The sequence below is a fragment of the Battus philenor genome, unplaced genomic scaffold (assembly GCF_028537555.1).
Source record: "Battus philenor isolate CCGP_79_NKW_IND1 unplaced genomic scaffold, ilBatPhil1.0.hap1 SCAF_17, whole genome shotgun sequence".
NCBI lineage: Eukaryota > Metazoa > Arthropoda > Insecta > Lepidoptera > Papilionidae > Battus > Battus philenor.
The window spans coordinates 2,313,873-2,339,662 of NW_027181679.1; the positions used below are offsets into that span (position 1 = coordinate 2,313,873).

General features: G+C 34.3%; 2 protein-coding genes across 2 annotated transcripts; both read right to left on the minus strand.

Moving 5' to 3' along the window:
- Positions 1 to 847: 847 nt before the first annotated feature.
- Positions 848 to 9,658, minus strand: LOC137919957 (uncharacterized). Its single transcript, XM_068763181.1, has 5 exons — positions 9,540 to 9,658; positions 6,016 to 6,139; positions 4,858 to 5,128; positions 2,884 to 3,009; positions 848 to 1,254 (listed from the first exon to the last, which is right to left on the minus strand). The coding sequence occupies exons 1-5, from the start codon at positions 9,607 to 9,609 to the stop codon at positions 1,138 to 1,140; spliced, it is 708 nt and encodes a 235-aa protein (XP_068619282.1). The 5' UTR covers positions 9,610 to 9,658; the 3' UTR covers positions 848 to 1,137.
- A 2,287-nt stretch (positions 9,659 to 11,945) lies between these two features.
- LOC137919961 (uncharacterized) lies at positions 11,946 to 16,796 on the minus strand. The gene is made up of 5 exons (XM_068763186.1): positions 16,611 to 16,796; positions 14,413 to 14,536; positions 13,533 to 13,800; positions 13,166 to 13,285; positions 11,946 to 12,083 (listed from the first exon to the last, which is right to left on the minus strand). Exons 1-5 carry the CDS (start codon positions 16,672 to 16,674, stop codon positions 11,952 to 11,954), a joined length of 708 nt encoding a protein of 235 aa, XP_068619287.1. The 5' UTR covers positions 16,675 to 16,796; the 3' UTR covers positions 11,946 to 11,951.
- Positions 16,797 to 25,790: the final 8,994 nt, after the last annotated feature.

Genomic DNA, 25,790 nt, shown 5'->3' on the forward strand with positions numbered 1-25,790 from the left:
GGCGACAGCAACCTATAGTCGCTAAGAGTTTAGCAAAATTGATTATAGTGACATCTAGCGAAACAAATACTCACTATCTAAAAATGACTTCATGGATATGAGGTACCCGATTTATTCCATTATAAGAGTTGCCATGCAAGTAGATGGCTCCCGATAAGTTTACATAATATTAACACGTATTCATACCACCATTTCCAAAGCCTATTTGAAAAGCCTTAAGAATATATACTATATAAAATTTTTTTCAAAATTTGTGTTAAAATATTACTAGGCAGATAACTTAGAATTGTTGCTTACAATGCCATCTATTGTAATAAAATTAAACTATTATGTTGTCTGTCATTAAGTGAAGGTGAAAATAGATTACATTGAAAACGATACATGGCGCTTTAATATATAAATGTTAAGAATAAAAAATAGTATTTCTAATAAAATATAATCTTGCAAAGAAGAAAGCTATCAAATTTACTTCTTCGTAAAATCTAGTGTTAATAAAAAAAATAGTGAACATTTATTTTATATCTTTATTACATATCAGTGACATTTGTATGCATTAATAATTTAAAAAAAAAACATTTTCCCTAATCCGGAATCCTCCAATGCGTTGATTTCTTGGATGTTTTCATCAGTTTCATTATTGTAAGGTAATATTAAAACATGCTACTTCGTTGAGAATTATTTTCTTGATGATTTCGCTTGAAAAATACTTCAAATCATATTTCATACAATTCGTCCCATAAATCAACGCAAACGAGTGAAGGCGTGGGTATTCGCTAACTCCAGAAAATTATTTAAAAATAATCTTTATCGCGTATTTCAAATTATTGACATTTTAAAATATAAATTGTTTTTATGCAACCTGTGTTATTAATTATTACTATTACAACAAATCTAAAAATCCTTCAGCAAACAACAGACAAAAATTTATACTGCAATGATTTGATTTTATAAGAAATTCTGGATTTTTGAACAAACCATGTACTAAACATTTTCTATACAGTATGTTAGATATGGGTTAATTAAATGGAGTTAATATCTATGTGTCCAATCACGAATTTATGGGTCAGCCTGTATATAATAAACTTGCAACTATCATTTTGATACATGCTCGTTCACCTTCGTATTATAATTTTTTTTCTAACAAGCGAAACATGCTTTAGGAAATTCTGTTTTTTCGACCAATTTTTCAAGTATAGGTTGTATTATATCTCTACACCAGACTGTGGCGCTCGGACTGTAATTGTGTGCGGAGAACTGAAAGAACAAAAAACAATGTGGTTTTAAAATTGATGCAATGCAATCAGTTTAAGATTATAAGCAGATTTGTTCCTTCTCTTCTTCTCCTATTTCTAGTTAAAGGCGCTCCTCAGCAGGGAAGAAAATGAGGTATATCCACCACATCTTTCACCATCTATGGCTAAGTTTTAAATATCCTGGCGTTTCAGTAGTTTAGAGTAAATTGATGTAAGTTCAATTTTATTTTTTGATTCTCTTATTTTGATAACTGCAGTTTTGCTGCGTTCAAGTTTTACAAGTTATTTCAAATTTTAATGATGACCAGCTTTATCATGCTTGTCTAAAGATGGAGAGTAAATGAAATAAAAAGAAAATTGTGAAGGCACTGGATTACAAAGTGTGAACTTGCATGGAAAAACGTACTTCTTGTGATTTTAAATATATGTTACGCAACTAAAGAAATTTATATTTGTATCTACTACCATAGTACTTATATTTTATCGGTCGCTTGTTAAACTGCGGGTTCCTACAACTTCAAAGTAATAGACGCATAGTGACCACTGACTTTGACCGGCCGAAGTGCATTTTATTATTAATTCTAATTTGCATCGCTAGGGTGTTTTGTTAACAATGCGTTTACTAAACATAGACAGTTGGGTAAAAGGTTACAGCAATTTGATATGGATCTTTTTTCTCTTGGATCTACGATCGCAGGTTATATTCTCGGGATACAATTTTATATAATTCAAACTTTATGCATTCATTATATAGAATTATAACTGCTTAAAAACAAGCTTCCAGAGGGTAGGCGCAGCGTCGCTTGCGTACCATAATACCACACTGCGATCGCCAACCCACCTGTCAACCGTGGCGATTATTGTCCCATAGATATCTTTTAAGGGAGGCCTATATATTTGAGTCTATAGAGGTCTGTAAGTTTCTAGAGGATGCATAGCAGCGTTTTTAGCCTAGCATAATACCAAACTGCGATCGCCAACCCACCTGCCAACCGTGGCGATTATTGTCCCATAGATATCTTTTAAGGGAGGCCTATATATTTGAGTCTATAGAGGTCTGTAAGTTTCTAGAGGATGCATAGCAGCGTTTTTAGCCTAGCATAATACCAAACTGCGATCGCCAACCCACCTGCCAACCGTGGCGATTATTGTCCCATAGATATCTTTTAAGGGAGGCCTATATATTTGAGTCTATAGAGGTCTGTAAGTTTCTAGAGGATGCATAGCAGCGTTTTTAGCCTAGCATAATACCAAACTGCGATCGCCAACCCACCTGCCAACCGTGGCGATTATTGTCCCATAGATATCTTTTAAGGGAGGCCTATATATTTGAGTCTATAGAGGTCTGTAAGTTTCTAGAGGATGCATAGCAGCGTTTTTAGCCTAGCATAATACCAAACTGCGATCGCCAACCCACCTGTCAACCGTGGCGATTATTGTACGATAGATATCTTTTAGGGGAGGCCTATACCTTTGAGTCTCTAGAGGTCTGTAAGTTTCTGGAGGATGCATAGCAGCGTCTTTAGCGTAGCTTAATACCACAGCGAGTTCGCCAACCTCACTTGTATCTTTTTTCTCTGTAGGATGAGTCTATGGGCCAAAACGATATGATGATTATATAAATTCTTACCCGTCTAGAGAGAGCTTGCGTCACATGGGAACTTGGAAGGTAGATCATTCTACTTAACGGCCATGGTTTGAAATCTATCCATTGAGCGGTAACAGTGTATTCATTTGTATTCATATTCTTACTGATCTGTAATTGTAATATGTAATTTTATTATTTTGAATTATACTGGAGTCAAAATAATAATGGGGAATACGCAAAGGAACCAAAATAACAGACGTAGTTTATAGAATTTCTCGTCTGATCATTGCACGTACTAGTTATTTTTTTATCGCCACCGTTATTAGGTACCTCTTGTACTGCCACATCTTGTTGTGGGATAAGGTTTGACATTCTGTAATAATTTTTTCACTTTATTTTTCTTTTATTTCTGTACTCTTCTACCATTCTTTATATGATCTATCTTTCTACTTTTTTCATTTTACATTCATCGTACATCTACAATATTACACTCCTTTTCATAATTATTTCCGTTCATTCATCGCCTCACTCCCTTCGCCTCGTTCTCTGAATGTCACAGATACTATGTACTATTACTAGAATATAACTAGTTACGTTTACAGGAAAGCGCTGGTTGTAAGTAGTGAAGGGCGGTCGTCGTGGAAAACGCTAGGGAAGCCTATGTCTTGGAAGGGCGGGAGCAGTGCTGTCGTTCTTCTGATATAATCATGATAATATTTGCTAACATGGCAACGACACACACAGAATTATTGTAAGTCTTCTTTCATATCTATTATAAAGTTTTGTTCCGTGCACGCGGAACTTTTTATCATGAAATCAAGTCATGTTTCAGTCTTCGTGGGCCTGTAATCGGAATTTTAAGTTCGTATTAAGTGACATCCCAAGCCGAAATTTAGCCTTGCTTCCGATTACTCCAGTAAACTTCTGCCCAAAAATCTATTTAGCTGCCTGAGTCCAAGTTTTCTAAAGAGCCATTCAAATTAGTCACCAATGACGAGGCTTAAGGCGACTGCCTTCATTGAGTTGTAATCTACTATGTACGAATACTTTTAATGTTTTAACAAATAGTGACCTTGAAATACAATAATGATAAACTAGACAAGGTGATGGGTGATGAATGAAGATGTATGAACAAAATGTAAAAATGTAAAGGATGTAAGAATTTATGAAGCAAGAAATGTGAACAATATAACCTGAAAAAATGATTAAACCTCGGTACACTAAGGGCCTATCCCACATGCAGGGGTGAACAATTCCCAAAAAAGGGGGCCTTAAATAAAAGCAAGTAATCGGATTCCTTTTCATTTACATCTTATTCGTATATTCAATTCAAATATGCAAGCCAACAGCAATATAGTCTAAGTTAATGTAGAAGCGGCGTGGGTAAGCCTCCACTAGAAGGAAAGACGGCATAGGTAAGGATGCGGGAAGACTCTGGATGCGAAGGAGGAGGCCGAACAGGATCAGCAGAGGATAAATCCCGCTTGGAGACGACACCGTCAGCGTAGGGACGTGCCTCGCGACGGCCTTACCATGAACGGAGTCGCGGGAGTATAGGTAGGGGCCCTAAACTTTCACTAGCTTCGGTGACTCTGAGGCGGACGATGATTCGACGTGGTCTCGAATCATCATGATAGCTCCACGATGGTGTCGGGGGTAGTATGAACCATACACGCATACCCCAGGACGGGCTATCTACACGGAAGACCGCGTAGCGATCCCTGACCGGTAGATACCGCGATCCCCCGTATAGCGCAGAGGGCGATCACTGGGAGGTTTTAGTGGGTAGGTATCCCACATACCCCCGTCCTCCCCCCAGAGGGGGGGCATCTAGAACGTCCGGGAGTTTTCCCCCTCGAAACCAAAAAAAAAGACTCTGGATGCGGGCATAGTAGCAAGGTCATGGTAGCAATCTTTGGGGAAGGCCTCTACCTTGCAGAGGGCGTCTATCGGTTGATGTGATGATTATGGTGATGAAAGTAAATTATTTATAATATATACTATATTAACACTTACTATGCATCGAATTGTTACATGTTCATACGTAAAAACACCGGTGAATCTCTGTTCAGGTTGATTGTCGAGATTAACAATTACTTCGAATCCAGCTTTTAAATCCCAAAGCATGAGGTCACCGTGTACTGAGCCGTGCCACTCTTCCGTTCCGTTAACAGGCAAGCTCATCATGTTGTTTTTAATGTCTCTAAGGTCTATTTTCTCTATGGACACGACGAAACCGTTTGTGTAGTTGACTGTACCGGTTACGTGCCAGCGGTACAGATGTTCGCTGTTAAGTGTACAAGTATTTTGAGTATTAATGCAACTAAATTGAAATATAAAACCTTATTGGAGAATAACTAGCCATTTACAAGATATTAAATAAAACTATCTTATTTTTATATTGGCATTTGCATACATACAAAATTATTCGAATGGAACTACACGCAGTCAAAGAATGAAGCCATAGAAAAAAAATATATTTTAAATGATCAAGATTCATCGAATGCGAAGTAAGCCGAAAAAGACAAATTTGATATAAATATCTGTTACAAAGATATCGCCGCCCGCACCGAATAGTATCAATAGCCGTTATAATTTTCATTGATCTTTTTAATATTTGAAATTTACGAGTTTCTGTACATCTTGTCAATTTTTTACATACAATGATACCTTTTTTTTTCTAAAATAATCAAAGTAAAGTACAGACAAGACACGACATAAGTAAAAACTTTACCCCTATTCGGCATGCTAAGAATAGATACAATTATGTTCTTATAATTATTTTCACAGTTTCATGAAGCAAAATTTTTGAGATATAACCAGTTTTTAGTTTTTCGTCTTACCTGAACAGATGCTTTTTCAGACTTATCACTTTATTCAGTAGGGGTGGCGATATAAATAAATATATACACATATATATATTTATATATATATATATATATATTTACATACACAAGCGTGTGTGTGTATGTGTGTGCGTGCGTGTACAAAATCAAAAAAAAATGTACAGCGACACTTGTACATTTCTTGCAAAAACCTGGCATTTGAGATTGGGTTCCGTATATATGATTACCGTAGTAATTTCTATGACAAATGTTTTAACAAATAAAAAAAATCGTAAATAAATAATAAGCAAAGCGTACAACCTTTAGTCGTTACTTATCTTATACTTACTTAAGTGTTTGCGAGTTGTCCACCATTTTTAAGTTTGACCATCCATATTCCTCCAGTTCTAAAATCATTTCTTGTATAATTTTCGCAAAATAATCATTTGCTCCCACCAAACGCGGTGTAAGTGCTGAAACAAGTATAAGACTTCAATAAACTTTGTAATATACGCCCTAATTCAACACGATGACAAAGTGTGGATAGGTACTTCATAAATAAAATATGAAACTTTGAAATGAAATAAATTAATATAATTTTTGTCGGATTTTTACTTTTGACGTTGGACGTTATATATAGAAAAAAATTCACTTTATGTCTTTGTTATGACACGCAATTTAAATACAGGACAGTGTTATATGATATGTACTAAAATAATACACACAAAATAATTACAGTAATATAAATTATGAAAATAGATACATAAAAGAAACTATTATAATTATACCTATATATGTAAACACACAGGTAAATGTTCCTTAGCAGTTCCGAACGGAATGCTATCCGTGTACATATGGATGTGTGCATTGTTTTCGTGCATAGTATGGGACCGCGGTAGAACCGTCGAACGCTGATTTTCTATAGACCAATATATATATATATATATATATATATACAAATATCGTTTTATGCTTTTTTGTTTTGGCTAGACTTCACATCCAAGGTGAAAAAGTACTAAAATCTAGTCGAAGCAATTACACGGAAATATTTTATGGTCAATTTGTACGCGATGAATGTAGCTGGCTAGCCTTGAATCAAATAGAAGCAGTATTGGTCTTGGAGACGAGTCTGATAAGACGAGTAAAGGTGAACGCTAATGGATTGCAAAGATGCCTCCTTAACCCTTAAATGCATGACTTTTATTTATACTTTTAAAAAAATATTTATCTTGCAGATAAGTACACTAAAATGCAGGGCAAAAAAAAATAAAATTAAAATAATATTTTTTAAACTTACTTTTTAAAAAAACCTTAAGTTGCATATATACACTATGCATTCATTCTCTCATTTTACGTTTAAGTGGTATGTTGTAGTTTTACATCCTTATGCATTTAAGGGTTAAACCCGCTACCCGGTTAGTCGAAAAGAGGCGAGTGAACGCGACAATTAAGTATTCGTTAACCAATTTCATAAAAACTGTCTGATAGAAGAATTCGAATTTCAAATTCAAATTTCTCCTTAACCGTTCGGCGAGAGAGCGGAGGAGTAGTAGCGCTAGTATTATATGGCACTAAACATCGCAGTTACACCACATTAGTGTACCCCACAAAACAGTAAGCATTTAGATAAAATTATGTTTTAATAACATAATCCGCATATTTCAACTACTTAATTTTTATTATAATAAATGTTTATTCTACTTGATTTTTTATTAATTTGAAGTTAACATTATAATTCCGCCACCGGACACCTGTGATATCATTAGTATAAATAAATCTTCACAGCGATAACGATAGCCATAACAAAAATCAAACTAGACAGATAGGCAAAAGAAATAAATATTTATGATACAGTCTATATCTATAGACAGATATACAGATTATAAATTAATTCACATACTAAGCAACAGATAAGAGTCGCTGTTCTAATATATTTACATATAAGATAAATATTATTAGAATTATACATACAGGGCGATTAGTTATAGGTATAAAATGTTCTGGAAGTTAAATACATAGCTCATTTGCTGTCTATTAATTTATGATACATTTTAAACAATAATCAATGATTTCAGAAATAATAAATAATTGAAATAAAATATAGTCAGAAAAACTGTTTTCAAATTTCGTATTACAATAAATTTAAATTAAACATTGTTTACTATCTGCAGACTTTGTATTGCCCGGAATAATTATATCGCAGTTCAATACGAAATTTTAATAAACGTAACATTTCTTTTTAATCACTATATACAGGATGATTAGAAATAGATACAAAAGATCTAAAGTTTTTTCTTAACTAAAAATAATTACAATCATCCTGTGTATTAACTCATTGTTTTGTGACAATTATACTGACGTCTGACGTTCTCTGATCTTATATAACAGAATAACACGAAGCGATGTTAAAAACATCGTATGAAGACAATTATCCCAATTTCCATTCACTAGAAAGTGTTCCTTAATAAGCTAGCACAAAAATTGACTAGAGATGTAACGCACCAATTCGTATAAATTTTGTGATGTCGCTTATTTTATTATTATCTTCATTATCATCATCATTTGCGCCATAGAACATTCACTGCCTGATGAAGAATAGGACTGATAGCAAACGACTTGCATCTAGAATCTTATTTAAGGTCGTCTGTTCATCATGTAGGCGGATATCTACCCTATGTCATGTCATATTGTTTCATAGTGAAAATTAAGTAAAGTTCTTTTTGAAAAATAATTTCTCACAATCTTGACATTTGACTTGATCACTTATGTACAAATAAGTTCATGACTTTAATGCTTATAACAGACCCCTGTCTGCTTCGCGAAATAAATGCATGCTTCTCAGGGGCGGCTTAACCTATAGGGCAAGGTGTGCAATACACGAGCGCCGCTGTCTCTGGGCGCGCCGCGGCACTCTCTAAGACAAGTTCTATGGGCAGCGAAACTACTACTATGTCGCTGATGGAATATGAAAAAACTTTCTTGTTATGACGGCAAATTTAGTATTTATAGCTGTGCGTTAGACCTAGGGGCACTAGGATTTCATTGAACACGGGCACTACACGAGCTAGAACAGAGTTTCCCAAACTTTTTTGTGTCGTAGACCCTGATATTGATTTCCTGTAAATTTCTAATTGTAGTGAAGTTTAGTGTTAAAAATTTAAAGTAAAAACACATGTTAATTTATACATTTATTAATTGAATTTAAATTAAAACTACTCAAAATAAAATTTTGTATCTGTTATGTAAAATATACGTAACATTAAATAAACTAGAAATACTTATTGTATTAAAAATTAATAAACATAAAATTAACTATAAATAAAATAACATAAGCAATAAGTCAATATTTTTAGTGAGAAGGATGAACCTGATGCTTTAATAATAAATTATCAACATTTGACGTCAATTTTGTAAGGGTTAATCTTAAATCTCCTCGGCTAAAGATGTCTAGTCGGTGGACCCCCATTTTCATTTCATTGACCCCCAATTTTTTTTTCGCTGACGTAGACCCCTTGCAGGTTGTCATAGACCCCTATAGAGGTCGATATACACAACTTTGGGAATCACTGAGCTAGAGCCACCCCTGATGCTTCTCATCCCCAAGTCAGAAAGGAATTTTGTAAAATTTGTTCATAGATGACCTCTACCGGGCAGAAGAAGTTCTAAATTTCAAGTCTAAGCCTTATGGTTCCAAAGATATCGTGATGAGACAGGACACAGGTTGAAATTTATCATATGTCTATATCTACCGCAAAGTTCTCTCTGAATGTGAGATCCATAAGAAATGAAAAAGATGAGATTGCTGGCCAGTGACGTCACAACTTATTTTTCAAAATGCATTAAGTAAATTTTTTGTAAGGAAAATAAACTTACATGATCTCTCCACGGCGCTGATGATCACAGTGAATGCAGCCACAATACACAAAGTTACCCATAATTTCATCCTAACCAAATTTATTTAATGTTAACCTGTTAAGTAATGCTCGGTAATGATCCAGTGCAAATTGTTGTGAACGATAATTAAAGCATTAAAATATTTGATAAGATTAATATCTTCTTGCGTTTATCTTTAATTACTTACTTTTTGATTCTTCAAATGTTACAATGTCGTGTTTATGAATTGTAAAATAATCCATTTTAGAGGATTTTTGGCAATATTGACTAACTTACCTTGATTTAATTCATAAACTTTTTTTTTTATATTAGAATTTATGTTCCACAGACGTTAGCGTATGTGCCTTTGTTTCACATTTACGTGTATAATTTCCAATTTTTTTTGTTCAACTTTTTGCATGTTAAAATAACAAATAAAGTCTCTTTAATCTATTTTAACAACGCCCTAACAATGCCCAGATTTTAAGGTTACATTACGAGCGATCGCTTACTCACTTCTACTCCATATTGCTATTCTCAGGTTGCACGCCAGTATATGTACGGTTGCCGTATTCGCGACATTGATGAATCTTGCGATTGCATTGATTCTCGTCCGTGTGATACCCGCACGAGGTCTTATGACGTGATATTTCTGCCACCGTATGATGGACACTTATACCAGAGTTCCCCAAACTTTTTTGTGTCGTAGACCCCTTGCCATGTTTTTCCGTGTCGGGTAGACCCCCTACTTACATGATATTGATTTCCTGTAAATTTCTAGCTGTAGTGAAGTTTAGTGTTAAAAACTTAAAGTAAAAATGCATGTTAATTTATACATTTATTAATTGAATTTAAATTAAAACTATTCAAAATAAAATTTTGTATCTGTTATGTAAAATATACGTAACATTAAATAAAAACATAAGCAATAAGTCAAAATTTTTAGTGAGAAGGATGAACCTGATGCTTTAATAATAAATTATCAACATTTGGCGTCAATTTTGTAAGGGTTAATCTTAAATCTCCTCGGCTAATGATGTCCAGTATGTGGACCCCAATTTTCATTTCATGGACCCCCAAATTTTTTTTCGCTGACTTAGACCCTTAGCAGGTTGTCATAGACTCCCAGGGGTCGATATAGACCACTTTGGGAATCACTGCTTAATACAGTCCGAGAGTGTCTGTTGTTCGATGGACAGCGATGACCGCTTCGCACTGTGTGCTCATATACTTCTTAATATTACAGTTTGTACATCATGAGAAGAATTCTTAGAAAGAAACTAGAATAATATTTAACTCCTCTGTAATTACATCCTTCTGTTTAAAGCTGCCAGAGTTCCAAAAGCGCTGTGATCTGAGAATAACCCACAAAAAACACATATGGGTTTCTATTTCTGTGGTCAATTTTACAATATCCCACCACTAGTAGTGCAATTTAGTCTCAAGCATTATTGTCACTTTAAATATAGTACACGAAATAATTTTATTTTTAATAAAATTACTCTTAAAGTTTATTGTAAGTTAATTTATAAATACTAAATGATATTATATAGTAATAATTAACTGTAGTAGAGCAAGTCATCCCGAAGCTCATTTATCACCATACAGCAGTGGCATCCAACAATTAGAGGGATAAGAGTTGTGTTAGGTCGAGGACCAGATTCCCGGGATACAATGTCAAACAATTCACACATTCTGAATTAATAATATGCTTGTAAGATTGTCACTGCTCACAAACAAGTTTCAGATGATGGGCAGCAGCTTCCTTTGCGTACCATAATACCACACTATGATCGCCAATCTGCCTGCTAAGAGTAGCGATTAGACGAAGGGGAGAGAGAATGCTTCCTCTGCTACTGCAGGAAGGAGGTAATAAATGCAATAGGTAAAAATAAAACAAACACTAAAATATAGAAATAAAAGGAATAATAGTAGTACCAAAAATAGTGCAATAAATAGTATAAGATGATAATTACAAAGAAAATACGTGTTAAATATTTGAACAATAAATAATGTTGCAAAATAAAATAGTAAGGAAACCTAGAATGTAGTGGTTGAGGATGGATGTATGGCTAATGGAATGAAAGAGAAAGACTGGGAAAATTGTAGAATGAAAGAAACAGTACGATACATGAAATGATACATGAAAGAGAAGAATGATAATAATAAAAAATATGAATAAATTACTAGAATTAAAAGTCCCTGTCCAACACGAGATAGGGGAACGAGAGGTCCATAACAGCAGGACCAAAAAAAAAAAATAAGAGTAGCGATTATAGTATATACCCCCATAGACATCTTGAGGAGAAGCTCTTGCTTTGTAGTGGGCATAAAGAAAAATATTTGTGTTAAGGTTTTTACGGGAAAATCAAACAAACGTATTTGAATAAATTAATTATAATATTATAGAAATTATCGTACTATAGGACAGTCATAACATATCGTAGGGTATGGAATCACATTCTCGACAGCATACACGGCGAAAGGGCGTATGATGTTCGAAGTCCACTCATTTGCAGCGCTAACTATAGCGCTATTATCGTACTGTAACAAAAATAAAAATAAATTATTACTTCGCAGTCTATTAAAACTGGTATCACATCAAAAAAAAACTTTTTTACAGTTGTATATAGAAATTTAGTTAGATCAAGCATTAAAAATAAAAATTTACAAACTAAAATTATAAAAAAATTAGAACCGAAAATAAATTCCGTGGAATTAACATTTGAACGTGTAACTAAAATATAGATTATTTTAATGTATTTTATGAAAAGTCAATTACTGATTTAAACTTTCAGGTAACTTAATTAACTTAATTTACAGTGCGTGGAGTTTTAGATGTAAGCTACTTATTGCTTAGTATTCTAGGAACTACAAGTATTGGCTCTGACTTAGATGATATGAATTAAAATGCTTACAATTTTTAGATGCAAGCTACTTACAGCACACGTACTCTTATATCATAGGCTAGACTAGTTTAGATATCCTAAAATAATGGCAAACAGCTCTTTAGATATTAATATAACATCACACGAATAGTCTATTGTATGCTATATAAATTATAGACCAGATTTTATATATCACATACAGTGATATTATGTGAAAGAAACCAAAGTAAAGTTTAAGTTTTAAGAAATTGGTTAAACATTATATCATCCACAAAAATGTCCAACTCAGACATTTCTGAATTAAATTGATTATAACTGTTGTATATTCTGGAAGTTTCGATGGGAGATCGTATTAGAAATGAGGGGATTCCACGGAGAACCAATGTCATCGAAGTAGATCGAAGAATAGTTTGTCTGAAGAGGCAGTGGGGAAGGGGAGGAATATTCCTCGTGCAACCGACGGCTGTTAAAGCCGAAAGGTTCTCGAGCGGTGACTGACCGACGACATAGCTAAGGTCGCCGGAGGTCGCTGAAGGTGATATTTTGAGGAAGTTAGTGAGCATTCATCGGCTGAAAAGAAGCAGAACAAGATATTCATGAAATTAGGTGTTATTATTGAACGCCTGGGATTATATTATAACAGGCAATATCTACATTAATATTTTATAGTTTACATGTTGTCCGTTTAAACTTTTGTGAATGAGGCTTATATTTTAAATTAATATACATATCTCTTACCAAACTAGATAATAAGTCTGTCAGGTCATTTGAAGGCATAAAGTTTATCTGTGTAAACTTCGAGTTCGCATTTGCAGCGATTGTTACGTCGATTATATCTGTAAACATATCTCTCACCACCTGTAATATTATATATCGTTTTGACGTTGATATAAATAATGACTTTATTATCTAAAGCATTAAACATATCTATCATTCGTTATGTGAATGCACTGGATTGAATAGATCATCGAAATAGATAAGCAAAAATCGATTATATTAGTATAGAATAAGGTACAAAATTTGTTAATCAGATTTATGGTAATATTTACTTCTTTCTCAAAAAAATAATGAAGGTATAAGTCAAGGACATATCAAAATTACATACCCCCATATTAAAGGTGATCAGCTGTAATACAAATTCAACGGTGTAGTGTTGAACAGAACCTTCTATCAATACTTCCACATCCATACCAATGGTGACGTCATTCATTTGCAATGTACCTGTTATTGCAACTGTCGTTGTGTTGGTTGTTGTATTATGCCTCCAGTTTTGACCGAGAGTATTTTCGACAACGTTTACTTGATTGACTGCCACAACGAAACCGTTTTTATAAGAAACCTTCGCTACTACTTCCTTTCCGTATACGGTCTCTCTGTAAATAAATTTATTTATTTATTTTACACAACCATCAAAAATGAAGAAACGACCAAGGAGAACAGATTTTAATTATATGATATTTCTCTTCGGAAATAATATAGTTAATTATTAAAAAATACAAAATAATAAATGTTGTGATTTAACGAATATATATTTTTATTAAACTATAAAAGGAATGTGATTAATTTTTTGAAAATAATATCGTAGTATAAGAATGTTCCAGATCGTTTCGAACATTATTCCGAACGACACAGATTTTTTTTTCTAAAACACACTTGCAAGTTTAATCTATTAGAAACGCTTCCATTTCTTCTAGAACAATTTGCTCAAGTTTTTATTACTACTAAACAATAATTAAAATTCACCTTCCTTATAAAGAATTATTTCGATATGTCTCTACCCTTTATTGTTTTAAGAATATCGTGTTTCTTGTCGTCTGTTATTTGACGGTCTACTTTGTAATTATTATGTCTGAAAAACATATACAATATACCGAAAACATATCTTGCATTCACCAAGTATACATCCACGTTTACTATATGTCTCTTAGTCTCAAAACTTTTGAATTGCAACAGAAAATTACAAGGTTAACAGATAAATATCTTACTTCACATTCACAGTGTGATCTTGAATTTTTAAATTGCACCATTCAAAGTCTTCGATTCTGTGAACTGTTTCAGTTATTACATTCATCATGTATGGATTTGGATCGACCAGGCGTACATGGTTTACTGGAAATTAAAACAGTTAATTCAATTAGAATCTATATTAACAAAGATAAAGGTATAGAGCGTGGCTAAGCTCTGTGATGACCTGGACTAGGGATCCTCATCTTCATTATGCTGTCCTATTTGTCCAAAACAGTGTCAGGTGATGAGAAGGTTTAGTCTATCCAAGGACTACAACCTCTACTTTTCTATTCAGCATCAGTAATTCAAGATTCATATTTAATGGAATCAGGCGTTACCTTGCGGAAGTCCATCCTAAGTAAGAAAAGGACCAATATTTAGCCAATTCCGCACATGCAGTGGTAGTCGTGCAACAAAGTGCACCGCCCGCCTTAGTGCCATTGACTCTGTGTTTGGCACTAACCGCTGTAACATACCTCCTGAAAATGCCCCGTGGAGGGGCGAAACACGTGTTGAGTGATTTCGCGCCACCGACGGTGGCGGTTGTGTAATTCGCATTGTTTGCCGCATACGCATTTATCAGCGGGCTGACGGGCGGTGCACTTTGTTGCACGACTACCACTGTATGTGCGGAAGTGGCTAAATATTGGTCTTTTTCTTATTCAAGATTCATGTTTGACCTTCCTGGGTATAGCGCTGAAAAACTCCTATATTCCTATAGGCATATAGTACAACGCCCGGATTTTGAAATCGAATCGTAATGCCATTATAGGAGAGATCATTTTGATTGTAACTTCTATGAAATTGGGCTTCTGTGATATTGTTTTTAATACGTGCACGAGTTATATATTAAATGACCATGAATGTAACAGTATGAATAAATAAATATAAATAAAGCACATCTATCTATTGTTTCTATTGATGTAGATACAGCTAACCTTTACAGCTAGGCTTTAGGAGCTTTCGAAATTAAGTTCGCGGAACTGAAGGGTCCGAGAAGTTAACAAAATTTACCGATCCGATCACATTCCAGTTGAACAATGTCGATCTTACGATGGATATATATTATACACGTGTGAGTGTACAGTATAGTGGTTGTATGTGTGTGATCTGGGATAGCAGCGAGGAGTACTAGGGGTCCTGGGAAGCGAAGCTGATTGTGAGAAATACAGTGCCTGTTTTTGTTGCATCGTAAGCGTGTTTTGGTGTAATTTCTCGTGGAGTGGTTGTTGTTGAGGTGAGGCATGCGTTTGCTGTGTTCTGAGTGACTGAGGAAAGTGAGTGGAAGCCCTGAGGTGGGTCTATTCTCAGTCTTGGAGGAGGCTATGTTCCTAATTACTGTATATTTTATAATTCTCTTGTATATAAAAGACAATAAACAGATACATTAGTACATATAATTAGCTAACTTAAAACACTACGTCAGGATAAAAATTTATTGTTGACTCTATGGTCAAAGTTATAGTTCAAAATATAAATGAGATATATAAAATTATAATAAACAATAAAAAGAGGTTAACCCTTTAGCGTAGAATTATGAGTCTCACTTGTGGTGAAAAATTTGTTCCATAAACGAAAGTCACAAGTCTGACTCGTGGTTATAGGCCAAATGCTATTCATTATATATTTTTTATCAATTGTATGTAAGTGCAATTTAGACGTATTTAAATTACTGTTCGTACCTAAACAAAGTTTATTATTTAACAATTGCTTTCGTTACACTGGGATACATATGTTATATAAGCAATCATTCAAATACATTTTGTGCTAAGTAAGAAAACGACCAATATTTAGCCACCTCCGCACATGCAGTAGTAGTCGTGCAACAAAGTGCACCGCCCGCCAGCCCGCTGATAAATGCGTATGCGGCCAACAATGCGAATCACACAACTGCCACCGCGAAATCACTCTCAGTTCAGGAACTAGCTAAATATTGGTCCTTTTCTTACTTAGGATGGACTTCCGCAAGGTAACGCCTGATTCCATTATACATTTTGTGCTAGTTCAGGAATATATGGTTGAACAGCATAATGTCATGGCACGTAACCAATTTTATTGTTAACTATTGCTCTCAAATCGACAAAATTATGTAGACCAAAGTTAATAACATACTGCGATGTTGGAGTATATTCACTTTATAAAATAATTGTAAATACAATTGATTGCATATACGTACCAACTCTGCAATAAATTGGCAAAACACAAATAAAACAGAGCAGTAGTAACCTTTTCATTTTCATAAGTAAATATTAAATTTAAAAATTTATGATTGTTCGTTTGAAATTATTCAAAACGTAATACAATGTAAGTGAAGGAACACAATGTAAGTTCTCGGAATATAAACACCAAAAAATTAGTACGAAGACAATGTGACTGAGGATTTGTTTTTATCGCAAAAAGATTTATCTGTATATATATATTATATAAAATGTCTGGACGATAAGAAATTTTTTATTCATATCAATTAATCAAAACAATTATCTTATGATTACAACAAAGTATTCTTTTGATATTATACCACAGATTTGTGACTAAGAGATTATTTATTCTGTTTATGTAATGCAATTTCTAACTTTCCTATTTAAATTATTTATTTTAAATATTTAATATTCTTCATTGTACACGTTAAGAAACATTTAATAAGTTTTACAATAATATACAAAAAAGTACAATGGGCGGTCTTATCACACAAGGCAATCTCTTACAGACAACATAGTATGGAAAAGGTAAAAGTACTAATAAAGGGTAGTTTACGTGTACAAAAAATACATATTCACAAATAAATGAACATAAACATACATAGAAATACATACTTAAGTAATTATACAAATTTAATCCTCAAACCTCGTGATAGTCGAGGAGTGGTAGTAGTGGCACACCGGTAAAGGACTGACACTCGCGATCGTAGATCGCAGATTCGATTTCGGGGTTGCAAACCTGTATTATTCACACTGTGTATTAATTATACAGAATTGTGATGCTTTTTAATAATAGAAAAGGTTATTAACGAGCTCACTTATCGCTATATTTACGGAAATCGTAGCTCAGTAGAGGAATAAAACCAGCGTATTTTCGCGGGTTAGATTCTTTGGATACAATTTTGTATAATTCACTCATTTTACATTAATTATATAGGACTGTCACTGCTTACAAATAAGTTTCCAGAGGATGGGCAGAGGAAAACTCTGCGTAACAACCTGCCTGCCAAGCGTGGATATTAAGTCCCCACATACATATGTTTGGGGCAGGCCTATAACTTACAGTGGGCGTCTATGAGCTGAAACGATGACATTCTTTGCTCTGGCATATTATGTCGGTTCGTTGTGGACTAGAGATTCTCTAGTGTCGACCACGTGCCAGTAGATATGGCGTGTTTAGGCACTCTACTAGGTTAAGTAAGAAAAGGACCAATATTTAGCCACTTCCGCACATGCAGTGGTAGTCGTACAACAAAGACTGTTTTTGGCACTAATTGGTGAAACATGACTCTTGAAGATGCCCCATGGAGGGGCGAAACACGTGTTGGGTGATTTGACGGTGGCGGTTATGTAATTCGCATTGTTTACCGCATACGCATTTATCAGCGGGCGGTGCACTTTGTTGCACGACTACCACTGCATGTGCGAAAGTGGCTAAATATTGGTCCTTTTCTTACTTAGGATAGACTTCCGCAAGCTAACGCCTGATTCCATTAAATACTCTACTAAGTTGACCGAAGACATAGTTATGGTCGCGAGGAGTCGTTGAATGCGTGCAGCGCATGACTGGTCATAGTGATGGTCTTTGAGGGAGGCCTAGGCCTTGTAGTTGGCGTCTATTTGGTGATAAAATGATGATGATTAACAGATGAACATTATAAAGATACTTATATTGGTATTAATATAAATAGATATTTATACAGATGAATAAATTTATATCATATTGCAGCCATAGTTATTGTGAGACGGATTAGTATTTGCCGTTCGTAGAAGATAGATCGAAGCAATCGGGAATGCCAAACCAGACGTCATCTCTGGCAGCTCAACATTTCCCGGCATGCGATATAACCGTACATTCCGTTGCATATACAGCGTGTTCCAATTTAGTTTATAAATTTAATGTACGCACATTTAAAATTATTATATAGAAACGATACAGTTTCAATTAGCTCACGATATAAACATTTTTTATTAACACTATGTAAATTAACAATATATAAAAAACAAAAATGTTTAAATGTGCAAAATAATTTATGAAGTAGTCAAATAAAGGTAAATTTATATCTAGGAAAAATAAAAATATAATCAATATATATAAATTTAAAAATTGATTATAATTTAAGCTGCTTGACGTTTAGTGCTAGATATTGATCAATTTTATTTGTTGTAATGCGTTACGGTAAATTATATTTTTTATTTGATTACAACTTAACACACTTTTACTTAATTTCTATTGATATCTCATGTTTGACAGCTAGGTAAAGGAGTTTAAATGTATCCCTACGGAATAAATTTAAACTTAGTCGATAAAAATAATGGAAAAGTATTATTTTTAATAATTTTTACGAAATTTTATAATTTTATTCTATCATAAGAAAACCCCTCAAATTTAACTATCGTTTTGACAGTAACATCCCAATATATATTTATTTAATATCTTTTGAGAATGTATAAAAGCATAACCAAGTATCTGCAACCAGTACAATCTCGCAAACGTCAATTACAGTGTGGAAAGCCGATACAGCCTCCGACGAATTATGATAATTTTAAAATATCATATAACATACTGCCGTTAGAAATAAGAAATTTTTGTAACCTTAGAGAATTGTAATCGATGTTAAGGCATTTCTGGCAGAAAATCCGTTGTTAAATTTGGAGGAAAATTACGAGTTTGTACGAACCTTAAATATAATTATATTGATATAATGGTAATAATCGAATATTGGTAGTTTCGTTTATTAGTTAGTTTAATTTATTAATAAACGTCATGTCGTGCCATTTAGCTCTACGAATCTCTGGCCTAAATATTACTCTTCAACGCGTGGTAAACAGATCAGACTTGCGCATGGAAGGTTACAATACAAGCCTAAATATAAAAGCCTATGATAAAGATACTACTGTTGTGGAGATAAACTCTAATACATCTAATCTAATACACGACCTCGGCGCGTAATGTTTACTTTGGTCCGTCTCTCTGTTCACGAACCTGGGGTCATATTAATGCTTGGGCCAAAATTTTCATCACGAATCAGACTCGTTAACACGTTCCCTGCGGCTTGAGGTCGATTCAGCCTCATGGTAGACTTTGCACTGGTGCGGCGCGTAAAACTCGTGTTTTCTCTCTAGTGCGGCGGCTGTTTACACTCAACCGTATGAGGTATGACAAAGACAAATATAGCTTTCTTTATGTCTGCGAAACATTGACTCAATATTGTAAAAAAATATTGATGAACATGAGGCAGAAAAGGCCTCAACCGCACTACTAGGAAGTTCAGCTTGAGGCTGATTCGACCTCAGCCGCACCAGCTGAAAGTTCTTCAAAATTGGGCCCGCAGTGAACGTGCTAAAGCACGGCAAGGGGTTAAAAGATAATTACATTATATTGTAATTTGCATACCTTTGCTACTTGGTGTTATTATAGGAAATATTTCAGCATTGGTCTAGTTGTCCCTGAGTTTTTCGCTTAGAAAATATATTTTCTTACATAAATCATCACTGTCTTCATCGATTTAGGACGTCTTTACTGAACATAGACATCACCGATGAGTTTCAAATAAAACCATTTGGAAACTACTCTCATCTAGTTTCTTCTGACTGCCTTAACAAGGTTTTCTGTCCTCTTTATTGGACGTCATACGCTGAGATGCAGCCCTGTTTATATAAATATATAGAATAAAACATTAAACCTAACTACAAGACCTTATTTCATATAATTGAGTTATAAAACATATTCTTATGCACACGAAAAGTCGATAATTAAAAAATAAATAAATCGCTATTTAAATTTCGTTTATTTAATAATAAGTTCTCTCAAAAATATAATACAAGAAGTAATTGATTCCATTTAAACATGTTATAAAACAATGTTTATTTCAAATTTCAAAGATTTTATCTTCTTAGATACATGTAATAAATATTTTAATAATTGATTATCAACTAATATCGCAAAAATTAAAGACAGTCTTTGGAAAATATAATAATAACAAATTAAAAACGATACAAAGTTTTGTTTAAATTTTATTAAAATTTCAATATACCGCTAGTAAAGACAAAGTTTGATAAAGCACGTCGAAAAATAATTTTAGTTTTTAGATTAAAACAAAACAAAAATTTTATTATAAAGAAACACCCTGTGTAAAGTATTCAAGCAAGGCATACCGACATTTCATCGATGGAGTGCTACGCAAACTGATCTAACGGGGTAGGCGTCGCCGTCATGTGTCGACAAGCTCCGCGAATAGAACCGAAGCCGCAGAAAATGTTTAATTATTACATACATTGTCACACAATATGTAATAAATAAATGAAGATAGAATGTCTTTGGTGATTTCGAATTTTATTGATTTATCTCTCTATCAGTCAACCCTTAAGCGGTTCAGAAAAAATGCAGAACGTTTGAAATACCATACTTTATGTATATATATATCCATGACGTACATGATTTATACATACATATACTAGCTGATACCGCAAACGTTGTTTTGCAAAAAAAAATTGATATTTTAATTTACAAATAAAAAATAAGGGTTGATCGTAGAGGGGTGAAAATTTATGGTTGTATGTATTCTTGTATGCTGTATCATAAAAAAATAAAAACAAAAAATTTCGTTAAAAAAATAATTTTTTTTTTAAGTGTGAACAACCTTTATCACTTAGGGGTATAGAAAATAGATAGTAGCCGATTCTCAGACCTACTGAATACGCATATTAGATTTGGTAAAAATCAGTCAGTCCGTTTCAGAGGAGTTCAAGTTCGAACACCGTGACACGAGAATTTTATATATTAGTTATATATGTATAAATATAAACCGCGGCCCGCCGGTCGAATACTGGAGGCCCGCCGACAGCAAAAACACTACTCTTGTGCACTCGAAAAATATTGAATTCTATTCCAGAATAAAATCAAAAAATAATTACCTATACTTCTGGCGGCCGGCCCGCCATCAGTTCATGATTTGCCCGAGTGGCCCCCTAGTCTTAATAAGTCTGTGCAACCATGATATACGTCAATAAACTAGTAATATGTAAATGTCGTCCATTGAGCTATCCCACATATATTTACATAAATTATTTTTTTCATAGATCACAAACATTTTTTTGGAATAATTAAAATTTTTCTTAATTTGATTCTGAGAGGGAATTTATTCCAGTAAGTTTCTTTGGGCAGGAAAGAAAAGGATGAACTGAATAGTGTGTTTGAGAAAAAGGATTTAAGATGGAAAATGAAAAAATACGAAAAAAATTGATAAAATCCAATTATGAAAATGAACCTTGTGGATTGATGGGTTCAAGCGGCAGTGATACAGTGTGCAGAATAAATGCCCACTGGTACCTTAAGTTCTGGATTGGAGACCATGGTCCAGCAAGCACAGCGCAGGAGGTCCATTCACTAGTTAGATAAATGACCTTATTAAGGTCGACGGAAAACTGCGCCGCTTAGAACCGGTCTAGTTGGGAATAGGGAGGCTCTTTCCCAGCAGTGAACATCTTACGGATGAAATAATAATTACGAAAAAAAGTTTGTATGTATACATCAAGAATATTATAAATACAATATCAAAAGAGAAATTAATACGTAAAGGGTGAGAGTGACAAGATGAATCCATTCGGATTTAAAAGGGTGTGCGCAAAAACTTTATTAGAATTCCGAATGGTTCAGGTGTACATTTCACTGGAGTACATTTTAGAAGAAATGATATATTTAAATCTAACACAAGACGTTTTATATTGTTCAAAACATAACCAGAACAGATATTTAAATTAAATGTATTATATATAAATTTGATATGATAATAATGGATCTTTTTGAGAAGCTGGCAACATCATCATCCACTTTCTGGTGGACTCACCGCAGTCCTAAGACACCCTGGTGTAATGCGCAGCACCCAAACCCTCCCTCACCGAAGACCCGGAGTTGAGCGACGGCTTCTCTGACTACACCTCAGGCTTCTACTTTTTTCGTGAGCCTTGCTATTGGAGGTTTCTCGTACACTCCTATTTAGGGAGAAACAGGGTCTTTTTATTGTGTTAAATAATTTATTTTTCACGTTTCTAGTTTTATTTTCTTCCCTCTCCTTACATTCTTCACAATTTATTTCATTCATCACCACCTTACTTACTTCTCTTCCGCTCCTATAATAGTACAGTAAGTGACTTCTTAATCACAGAAGTTTTATGAATTGTATTTATTTTACTCCTTTTAAGATACACACTCATTTTTTCTATTTTTTATTTCTTATATTTTTGATTATTTTCTTCTAGTACTTCATTATAATGTTTACTTCATAAATTACTGTTTTACAGTCTTATCCGAAGTTTCCAAATTTTTATGTTCCTAATACTTAGGCTCGGACTCGGAGATGGAAGTTAAGGGTCCCAACTCCGACTGACCCGGGGTTGAAGGCTACACTCTCGTAACTGTGAAAAGGAAGAGGCCTCTGTGAGCGGCATCCTTCCAACCTCAAGCTAGCGGTTCCAAATTCGCCTTTCCCCAGGCTAATCCGGTCATGAAAGTAGTATGCAAGCCCACTCTCCCGGAGGTGTGAAAGAGCCTCCAGCATGCCCTCACAGGGCACCCCTTTTATCTTTTTTTACGATAAACAATCAAAGACAAAAAGTTCACCGTTGGTTCTTAGCTAATGAAATGGATAAAGCCAAGCCTAAAAACACCAACCTAATAAACATTAACCTTCAGACTGTCAACGACTACTTATATGAAGTTGTTTATTGTTTTTTTTTTTATGGCCCTCGCTATTGGGAGCCTCTCGTACCCCCTATCTTGTACGGGACAGGGACTAGATAACATTTATTTAATTTTTACACGTCACATTATCTTTCCTTCGTTTCTTTCTTTCCACAATTCTACTGTCTTTACCATTCGCTCTGTATCATCTTTCATTCATTCCTCATTACTTTTACATTTTCTTATATTCTATTATTATTATGAGGTTATTGTGGCGTGTTCACTTTACATAATTAGAAATAGAAAACTCGTATTGAATGACAGTCTTAGCCAAGATCTCCACCGGAGCGCTATAGCAATAAGATCATCTTAGCGTCCTAAGGCTGACAAGAATGAAAATGATTTTAAATAATCCTAGATAAGATTGAATAACTTATTTTTAATTCGTTAGTCTTTCAAGATTTTCTTCTTGTGATAGAGGATTCATCCACTTATATATTTAATAATTATAACTTACCTAAAATTTTTTACAAACACATAAGCACAACAATGTCGTTCTTTATGTTCACATCTAGAAAATGGGATTAAATATCCAAAAATACTACAACGCATATTAATTAAACTAAAAAAGAAAGCAAATTACAAAGACAAAAGAAAAAAAGAAAATAGAGGGAGATTTTTCTTGGTAAATTAAGTGGTGAGTTCCATCGTCCTTTCACTTTCAGACCTTTAGGGTCCAGTAGTCGTTTTGATTAAAATAGGTACAAAGTTGTAAAGTTGCCCCGTCAGAATTTAGTCTCTCCTTGATCAAAAATAATTTTGCGTTCAACATTAAATTGACACGTTGGATAACATTGTCTTAATAGTTTATCGCCTTTTCCGATATACCAGAACAGGATGAATGTGGTGATGATAATATGGCATTGAGTTTTACAATGAAACCCATTCTTTTGATCCCTTTGGCTTCTAGGTGATGGACTGAGGGAAGTCCGTTGCCTGGGAGGTGAAGTGGCTGAGAAGGAAGAACCACAAGGTTTCTGCGAAGATTTACCTATGGTAACAAAAGGGGGATTTTTCAGACTCTATCGGTAGTGGGGCTGTGAATACGTAGAAAAGTTTTCGGGGCTCCGACATATGATGACGGAGGAGGAATATCGTGGGTGTTTTAATTCACGTAATCAAGAAATAGGCGGTGATTGTCTCCACAACGAAGATGCTAGATATTTTATATTAATCATTTACACTATCGAAAAATGTTTGATTTAGAATGGTGCAAATTTAAATTTCGTCAAACGCTTATGACTTGGACCAAGCTCGTAATCGTCGAGCCATATCCTGACAAGTATTCCAACTGACAGAGGTACCCATGAATCGACAAATTTTGACAGCTGTCCTTTCTCTCGGTTACAATCCAATAAGTCCGGTTGACAACTAATATAAAAGGCAAGACGATCCGAAACCATTCAATGGTGAACCAATTGAACACCATGTCACAACTGTTTGGTTAACTTTAATCGTAAACCTGTCTAATTGCATGATGATTTTAATAAAGCTTTTTTTGAATAAACCGCGTTATATAGTTGACTTTTGCCCACAAATTAAAAAAAAATTGAAATTACATATATTATACAGACATAAACTTGCTTTGTTTTTACGATTACAATTAATATTTCTACATATTTCTTGCTCACGTTATCGCATGTCATAGTATTTACTAAGTCAAGTTACTCTCACCTCATAAACTAACCTAAATCTTAAACTATTTCTTCATTTTTAATTCAGTTAAATATCATAAAAATAAGCTTCAACATTGACCAGGGATGATATACTTTGCATTGTAAATAATTTGGTTAATTTTATATACAAATATTTATATGGACACTGTTACAAAAGAGAGAAGGAAAACTTTGGTGGGAGATCCTTATATCCTGTTACCAGCATTAATTATTTATAGTGTGGTAGTAATCAAGATCACTAACGCAGCTCGAAGAGTAGCACATCTAAAGTGGCAGCGGGCGCAACGGTCGTGCAATTTTCTTTGGGGCAGAAAGGATCTCGAGTGGCGACCAGAAGCCGGTAGACGCGGCATGGAAAAACCCCACACCAGTTGGACCGCCGCAAAACGTGTCTTCGGGGCGATCTTACAAAGAAAAGAAGAAGATGTAGTAATATTAAGAGTATTCAAAAGTTCTACTAGCGTCGTCGTTGTTTTAGCCCGTAAATGCTCATAGACATTTTTCAAAGGTCTCTCTGTCTGTAAAAATATTGTTTCCAGTGATAACACCGCCTATTTTTTATGTAAGAAAAGGACCAATATTTAGCCACTTCCGCACATGCAGTGGTAGTCGTGATCTGAGTGTTTAGCACTAATCGGTGTGACATAACTCCTGAAGATGCCCCGTGGAGGGGTAAAACACGTGTTGAGTAATTTGGCGGTGGCGGTTGCAGTTGCATTCGCGTTGTTTGCCGCATACGT

What these genes read in the sequence shown, in the direction of transcription:
- LOC137919957 (XM_068763181.1), bottom strand. Translation starts at nt 9,609, where the DNA reads ATGAAATTATGGGTAACTTTGTGTATTGTGGCTGCATTCACTGTGATC. An exon ending in CAGCGCCGTGGAGAGATCAT is followed by an intron (nt 6,140 to 9,539) that starts GTAAGTTTATTT and finishes TACTTGTTTCAG; the next exon opens with CACTTACACCGCGTTTGGTG. An exon ending in CGCAAGCTCTCTCTAGACGG is followed by an intron (nt 1,255 to 2,883) that starts GTAAGAATTTAT and finishes TTGTTCTTTCAG; the next exon opens with TTCTCCGCACACAATTACAG.
- LOC137919961 (XM_068763186.1), bottom strand. Translation starts at nt 16,674, where the DNA reads ATGAAAATGAAAAGGTTACTACTGCTCTGTTTTATTTGTGTTTTGCCA. An exon ending in GATCACACTGTGAATGTGAA is followed by an intron (nt 13,801 to 14,412) that starts GTAAGATATTTA and finishes ATTTATTTACAG; the next exon opens with AGAGACCGTATACGGAAAGG. An exon ending in TGATCACCTTTAATATGGGG is followed by an intron (nt 13,286 to 13,532) that starts GTATGTAATTTT and finishes ATAATATTACAG; the next exon opens with GTGGTGAGAGATATGTTTAC.